The sequence below is a fragment of the Monodelphis domestica genome, chromosome 6 (genome assembly GCF_027887165.1).
Source record: "Monodelphis domestica isolate mMonDom1 chromosome 6, mMonDom1.pri, whole genome shotgun sequence".
NCBI lineage: Eukaryota > Metazoa > Chordata > Mammalia > Didelphimorphia > Didelphidae > Monodelphis > Monodelphis domestica.
In genome coordinates, this window is record NC_077232.1 from 67,654,158 (window position 1) to 67,662,419 (window position 8,262).

Consider the following 8,262-nt stretch of genomic DNA (forward strand, 5'->3'; position numbering starts at 1 on the left):
TTTCAGGCCAGAGAGGGTCTTCCATTTTACAGATGAGGATACTGAGGTTTTGTGAAGGAATAGGATTTACTGAGGCCACACAGTGAGTTCCTGGGTAAGTCTGATCTGCATTCTAAATCTGTCTCTGAGGGTAATGCCCTTTTTGCTGCTATTCCCCACTAGGAATCTATTAGAAAACCAAGCAAAATGCACATAAATATCCCATCTACACCTGAAGGAGAGATGGTGTCTCCTATGACGCTGTCATGAGCCATGGTCCTCGGCTCAAAGACTCAGTGCTGAGACCTGCCCTGATGCCCAGAAGAGAAGATTATATCATGTGTCACCCTCATAAGACATGGAGGGGGTCTTAGCATCTTCCTCCCCAGCTCCTGCTCTACAGACAAGAATTTCAGGGAAGCCAGACCAGGAGCCTGACCGCCCAGATCAGCCATGACTATCCACATCAAGCCCCATCAGAGACATCCTTCAAGTCCAGCTTGAGCTCCTCTAGTGTGCCCAGCAGAGCAGGAAGTCTGAAAGGAGGAGCTGGCTCAGTCCCTGGCCATGGTCCTGGTGTCTCTGCTGCACCTGGGGCAGGCATCTCTCTCCAGTCCAGCCCAGTCTCCTCTGAATTTAATATTCACTGGGGGGGGGAGGGGGGGGGCCTTGCCAAGACACATGTCCAGCCCTGAGGCAATCACAGGAGAATCTGGAGCCCATTCAAAGAGAGGGAGAGCAGCTCATTCTGTGTCCACACCCCAGAGCCAACATGTCTGCAGGTCACCTACCACCTCTAGGGCTTACTGCCCCATACTCTAAGGTCTACCTAATCCTTTCCCTTCCCCCAAACTACCCACTTGATTTTTAAACACCAACAGATCACTTTATTTTAAATAAATAATTAATAATAATATGATGAGTTATTTTAAATAATTAATAATAAAATCATTTAAATAATTAATAAGACCATTTTAAATGATTCATAATCAAAATATGTTAAAGAATGAACAACAAAACTATTTTAAATAAATACTTCATAATAAAGTTGAAATGTACTTTAAATACCAACAAACTCATTTGCTTGAATGGGCTTCCACTAAAGATATTGATGAGAGCAAAGTGAAAAAACTAGGCTAGAAAACAGGATTTCTGTTTCAGTCTCAGCTCGATGAATGACCTGCTATGCACACTCCAAACAAATTATTTCACTCCTCTGGGCTTAAGGCAGTGTGGCATGCATGATGGAGAAAGTGGTCATCTTGGAGTGGGGACAGGTGAATTCAATCCCACTCCTGACCAGGCCTGCCCCACTAGAGACAAATCATTTAACATTTCACCGCCTCAGTTTCCCCACCTGTAAAATAAACATTGAAATCCCTGTTTCGTAGAGTTGAAGTGAAGTCTAAATGCTATGAAGCACATATAAATGTGAAATAATATGGTCAAGGAAGACCAGGGACATAAGGAAAACCGGGGAGGGGGGATGTCAAGCACCTGCTAAAGGAGCCTGGATAAACAACTTCCCCAATGCCTCACAAGCCCCTAGGACATCCCTAATCAGGATGGTGGCAGATTCAAACTGAGCTCCTTCAGTTCCAAAACCAGACCCAAAACCACTGTTCTTGCCCATTGCCAGAACTAGATTCCATCAGCTTTTTCTGTCTCCTACTCAGCATCCTGGAAACCAAAACCCCTCTCTCCAAAGAGACACCCCCCATCACATAATAAATAACAGCTCCCATTTCCACATAGCTCTTTAAGAATTTAAAAATACATTAAACACTCAGTCTCCTTAGACAATGATTCTAACAGACTGATGCTACTATTATCAGCTCCGTTTTTACAAGTGAAGAAACTGAGGCAAACAGGTTAAATGATTTGCCCAGGGTAGGGGAGACACCCTGGGTCTGAGGCCAGACTTGAACCTAAGGCCTTGCTACCTCCAAGCTCCCTATCCCTGACACACCCTACCCTTGAGGAACCTGCACAGCACAGACATTATCTGCTTTTTACAAGGGATTAACGCGGTCAAGTTAAGGGACTTATTCAGGATCACTCATCAAGGTCCCCGCACTTTAAACTGAGCCTGGTTCTCATTCAGCGTCTTGGACAGGAAAACCCAGGAAATGGGAAAGGGAAGCCCGAAAGAGAACTCCTCCGGAGCTACTAGAAAAAGCCACCTGCAGACCGGGGCTGGGGAAAGAGGGAAGAGTATTAAGTTAAGCATTGCAAGAGGAGATTTAGTAGCAGCTTGAAGGGGCTGGAAACTAGGGGAAGAACACAGAGCTGGAAGATTCGGTTTGGTCTATTAGGAAGAGCAATCGGGGCATTTTGTTTTAATGAGTTCCTAAGCACTTGCTTGGGCGGCCAGGATAGGAGACAAGCACGGGGCGAAGCCACATCTTGTCCGGCCCGCGCTGACCCTCCACGCGTTCTCTCGCTGGTAGGGATAGGGAGGCACAGGGGGGTAAGCCAAGCACCGCAGACCTTGGTGCCCCAAACACCGGTCCCCTGAAGAGCCGACCAGTCCCACATCCACTGACCGCACGCGGATTGGGAAGAGGGGATCTTAAACGAGCCCAGTTGCCCCCTCTCTCAGCACAACGCGCCGATCCCAGCGGGAGAGGCTGGAACCTCCGCCACAGACACGACTCCCCCTCCCCGCTCCCAGGGATGCTTGGGGGTCTGCAGACACTGGGGAAGGGGTTAAGGCCCCCGGAGGGGATAAGCCTCAGCCCACGCCGGGCTGCACAAACGCCGGCTTTCCCAACCTGTGCAGTGCGCGCCAACGGAGCTCGAGCCCGGGGGCGGGGCCGGCCCCTGGGCCCCAGGGACAGGGGCAGCCCCCAGCCCTCCCCTGCACCTGGCCGTCCCCAACCCCGGCACAACCCAGCGGAGGCTCTACTCGCGTCTCGGGTGGGCTGGGGCACTTCCAGATGCGGGCGGGGCTGGCCAAAGTCCGGCGGGGCGGGCTCGCCACGGGCCAGCGCTCCGCCCCCCCCCCACCTTCTCCCTCCCCAGCCCCAGGCGCACAATAGCGACCCCCAGGACTCACTCTATGAAGTAGCTGGCGCCCTCTTCGGAGAAGCCCTCCTCCCAGCCGCGCGGCAGGTCTGAAGCAGCCCCAGCAGGTGGAAAGAGACCAGGAAAGAGATCAGAAAAGTAGCCTCCAACTTTCGCTCCCGCCGCCTCCCCGCCCAGGTGGCCCTGGCCCGGCGCTCCCTCTTCCCGCCCGCCCATCTCCCCCCCAGTCCCAGCCCCAGCCCCGCGCCCACCTGAGCGGATCATGTGGCCGGAGTTGACGGGCTCCCCAGTACGAGGGTGCAACCAGGTAGTGCAGCGGCGCTGGTCACTGCGGGGGGGCGGGGAGAGATATGCACCTGTTAGTGCCGGGAGAGATACGGGTGCAGGGAGAAGCCGCGCCGCCCCCCTCCCACGCCCCCACCCCACCCCTCCGTTCGCAGCCCCAGTCACTCACTCGATGAAGAAGACGCGGCCGTCCCTGCAGACCCCGTAGGACCAGTGCTCAGGTAAACTATCCCGCCCGACCCCCGCCGCCGCCGCCATGTTGGCCTGGAGTGCGCGGGGGGGAGGCGAAGGAGGCGGAGGAGGAGGAGGCGGCAGGGGCGGAGCAGGCAGCGCGCGGGTGAGCTCGGGTGCCGCGGTCTGCAACAGCCTCCAGGGCGCCGGCTTGGATCTGCGGCTCCCCTGGCGTTCTACCCGCTGAAGCAGCCTCCCGGGAACGTTCTATGGACTGCAGCCGCCTCCTGGAAGCCTTCCGTCCGTAGCTCCCGGGAACGCTCAATCGCCAGCACCCGGGAACGTTCCACAGACTACCACGGCTTCTGGGGAACCTCGACCCTCAGCCCCCTGGTTTTGGGGGGAGGGAGGGCTCTCTTATCTCAAATGCAGCAACTTTCTCCCCTCCGGGGTCCTCTCCACCCACTTCCAAACTGGAGGAACTTGAGAAGTCTGGAGCCGATGGAGGGACTCCGTGAGCGGGAGGCAGCCTTTGTCCCTGGCCCTTCCGCCCCTGGCCAGTCCAGCCGCTCTACTGACCCCGACTGGTCCCTTTAGTCTTGGCCTCAGCTTCACTTTGGCTGAGCAGAGGCTGAGTGAGCGGGTGAGGGACCTTCGGGGCGCAGCCCTCCCACGCCCACGAACCCTCTCTTTGGAGGAGGCAGGAAAGGCAGTGGGAGCTGCTCTGTCCAGCACCTGAACTATGGCCGAGAGATACCACAGGCTTGGCCCGCCGGGAGATATTTTCTGCTTAGCAGAATTCTAATACATTCCCTAAGTCTGCCATGAATGCGAGCAACTTCTGTCCTCCAAAACATGGGAACAAGGTAATTCCTTCCATCAACGGAATGCTGCCCCGGGATATGTGTGCAAAAACCCTTTGATCGTACGGACTAGAGGGAGTTTAATAAGAGAGACTGGAGACATGCACACGCGTGTCACTAAGGGGAGGCGACTGTTGTGGAAAGAGAAGCCAGGCTGGATCCACAGGACCTTACTGGCTTTTAGCTCTGTCCCCTCCAAAATGGGGATTTCTATTTCGAAGGATTACTGTGAAGACCAGAGATAGTGTATGTAAAGCACTCTGTAAACCACAAAACACTTCCATCTTAGATCAGTACTGGGTATTTATTGGTTCGGAGGCAAAAAGAGGCTAAGTAAGGGCTAGGCAGTGGGCTTAAGTGACTTGCCCACCTGGGGTCCCGTTGTCTCTAGTCCTGGCTCTCAATCCACTGAACCACCTAGCTGCCCCCCACAAAACACTATTAATATTTGATAAGGGGATGGCCTGTAAGATACCTCCTAGCCATACATACAACAAAATCATTGTGAATTCCTTGGAAGATGTAACAATAGAAAATCCTGACCTTCTGATATCAGAAAAAAGGCATGACAGAAAACTGAACCATCTACTGATCCCCAAGAATATTTGTCACTATTATGGACAAGACCTGGTGACCACTCCAGATCAAGATGGTGAGGTCCTGAGAGATGCTTTTCGTGTGCTGATTATAACAAGACTTGAAGAGCCTCCTGGAAGAGACCCTTGATTTCTTCAAAGGGGTTTGGTCTGTCCATCCACACAGGAAAAAGCAAGTGGATGAAGAATATCTGCTGCCCAGATTTCACCATGCAATATCTTATATTTATATGGGCTAAAGAATCCAGATAAATGATGAGCCTAAAGCAGAGTTGCCAGGAAAGAGTCACCACTCCAGAGCAACTGTCACTCTCCACTCTCCCTTCCCCCCTCCAACTGTCTTCGCTGTCCATCAGTCTTCACTCTATAATTCCAACTGCTGTCTGTTCCACCTCAGTGACAGAAATGCCAAAACTTGATTCAGTTTTCCTTTCCACGATAGCTTTGGGTGGATTTCAGAGTACATTTACTGACCCCATGTTTTCTGTGAAAACAAAAGCTCAGCTTTTTAATACTAACTCTTTACTAGTGTAACAGATGGAGTGTGACAGCAACACCTCTGAAGAAACAAGACATGGCATGTGCCATGTGAGTTAAAACACCTTCTTTTAGACCCCAATAGATGCCATCTAGGACCCTGAGTCCAAGAAGCCATGGAATAAAAGCACCCCTCAAGACCATGCACTCTCTATCCTTATGGTCATCATCCAATGAATTTACTCTTTTTTTGTGATTCAACTTGGCAACTACTTCTGCAGGTGTAATATCTCCCCCCCCCCCCCCAGCTATGCAGCTACTGAAGATGTGGAGAAAAGCCCTTGGCACCAAAGTCCTTGGCATAAGGTGTGACATTATATGAAATATTCACAGTAGAAAGACACTACTCTCTCTTTATCATTAATCTTATCATCCTTCCTTATTATCAATAAGCTTAAAAAAAAAGTGATTACTCCATGCCAGACTCTGTGGTAAGTGATGAAAGTACAAAAAAATTTTTAAAAAGGCAAAAACCTGATGTTTGCCCTCAGGGAGCTCCCATTCTAATGTCACATGCCAACAACTATGTGCACAATGGGAGATAGAAGGTAATCTCAGAAGGAAGGCATTACTGGAGGGGTAGAGAGGAATCCTGTATTGCAGGTCATATCTCAACATCACTTCACTGTTCTGTAAAATTACAGTGATGACCCTTTCATGCCCTCTTTCACAGGACTTCTCTAAGGCATGCTAAATCTGTAAACATGGGAGCCAAGATGATGGGTGGAGAGAGAATAAGGAAGGGATATCCAAATGCCCCGGTAATTTGGATGAGTGCCCTGTGGCACTTCCTGGCCCTATGTTGTTAAGATTGTTTTATATTTTCACCATTCAAGTGTGAACTCTTTGAAGGCAGGGACTATTTTTTTTTTTGCCTCTGTATCTCTTGTGCTTAATACAGTACCTGGCACATAGTAAGTCCATGATAAAATGTTTGTTGACTAACCCACTGACTGAAATCTGTGATTCAGTGGAGAGACCCAGTTGGGCTTTCTGAGGGAGCATCACATCATGCTTACCTTCTGATTTAGGATTGATAGATTCCAAGCAGAATAGTGGTAAGGGCTAGGGAATTGGGGTTAAATGACTTGCCCAGTCACATAGCCAGGAAGTACCTGAGGAGATCAGATTTGAACCTAGGACTTCCCTTGCTATCAATACACTGAGCCATCTAATTGTTCCACGTCATTCTTAATAATAATAGCTAACATTTACATAGCACTTACTCTCTGCCAGGCACTGTGCTAAGTACTTTACAATTATTATAATGATTTGAGAGACAGCATAGTATATTCACCATAGTAGGTAGAGGTTACTGTATTGACTTTGTAAGTCAGAAGACTTAGGCTCCCACAACAAACTTTTACTAACTCGTTTAGCCATCAACAAGTTAGCTGTACAGAGGGTAGACCGAAGTAAGAATATTTGAGCTGAGAAAGCCAATTATGGGCTGATAATCTAGGTAAGAGGTGATGACAACCTGAACTAAGATAGCTACTGTATGAATAAAGAGAAGAGGAGGTTATGGAAGTAAAAATCAGATCTGGCAACTGATTGGCTATGTGGGATAAAGGAGAGTGAAAAGTGGAGGATAATCTCAAGGTTACCAACTGAGAGAATGGACAGTGGTGGTGCATGGTTAGCCTAGAAATAGGGAAACTTAGAAGAAAGGAAGACATTTTATTTAATTGGAAATGTCTATGGAACATCCAGTTTCCAAAGGCTAACAGAAAGCTGGTGGTAGAGGGGGCAGCTGAGTAGCTCAGTGGATTGAGAGCCAGGCCTATAGAGGGGATGTCCTAGGTTCAAATCTGGCCTCAGACACTTCCCAGTTGTGTGACCCTGGGCAAGTCACTTACTCCCAATTCCTAGCCCTTACCACTCTTCTGCCTTGGAACCAATACACAGTATTGATTCCAAGATGGAATGTAAGTGTTTTAAAAAAAAAGAAAGAAAGAAAGCTGGTGGTACAGGACTGATGTTCATGGAAGAGATAGTTCTCTGTTCTGGTTCTGAAACCAAGCATGGTCATTATAATTAGATAACATTCAGTTTTGTTTTAGTGTTCTGTTTATATTTGGATTGGGTTGGATGTAGAGATGAGGAATAGGTTTGATGGGTGCCTGACAAGTGTTGATAGACAGAGGTGGGTGCCCATGGAATAGCATATGGACATCGTGGTAAAAGTTTGGAATTCTCAACTCCTTGGTTTACTTTCCAGCAGCCAGAGTCAGAGGGTTACCTAGTCCCATCCAAGACAAGAATCCCCAGTGATAGGCATCCCAGGGTTTACCTGTTTCATAGTCCTTATTTTAGCCCAAATAAAATTGCTATGATTTCTTTGCCAATTAGTAACTGACGATTTAAGCAGCTTTGATAGTATAAAAGTGAGGGTTCAGGAAATGCACCCAAACTTGGTCATTATAATTAGACCACATCTTTGTTGTCCAAATCAATGTAACCGGGCTTTAAAAAATTCTCTCTAATACTTTTACATAATTACCAATGATGAAATTAGACATTCAAGAAGACATGTTTGTTTCCAGCAGTGTCTAGGAGCATCTCACCTTGAATCCGAGATTCAAGGTGAATTTAGTACAGATTGAACAAAGTAGGTCATAAGACACATGCATTACTAAAAATTCTAGTTTGTATAGTTAATGGTTCAACAGATAGGCAGGAGGAAGTGAGGAAATGGGTCAACCATATTTCATTCCTCTCTTTACTGTGAAGTCCAAGAATCTTATTTAGAAAGTGGTGGTTTTTTGCTTCTTTTTTAAAAAACCTTTATCTTTTATCTTAGA

The 8,262-nt window shown here is 48.5% G+C and overlaps 1 protein-coding gene across 14 annotated transcripts in view; it reads right to left on the bottom strand.

Annotated features, from left to right (window-relative positions):
* PLEKHA7 (pleckstrin homology domain containing A7) overlaps positions 1-4,033 on the bottom strand; it is a 274,220-nt gene extending 270,187 nt beyond the window's left edge. For 3 of the 14 annotated variants that reach the window (XM_056802190.1, XM_056802186.1, XM_056802174.1), the window contains exons 1-3: positions 3,461-3,616; positions 3,258-3,334; positions 3,038-3,095 (exon numbers count right to left, since the gene is read on the bottom strand). In XM_056802190.1, the coding sequence (XP_056658168.1) occupies positions 3,038-3,095; positions 3,258-3,334; positions 3,461-3,549 (224 nt within the window). In that variant the 5' untranslated portion in view covers positions 3,550-3,616. Of the gene's footprint in view, positions 1-3,037; positions 3,096-3,257; positions 3,335-3,460 lie in introns of all 14 variants that reach the window. The other 11 variants (XM_056802185.1, XM_056802171.1, XM_056802181.1 and 8 more) reach the window with 10 other exon arrangements.
* Between the last annotated feature and the right edge of the window lie 4,229 nt (positions 4,034-8,262).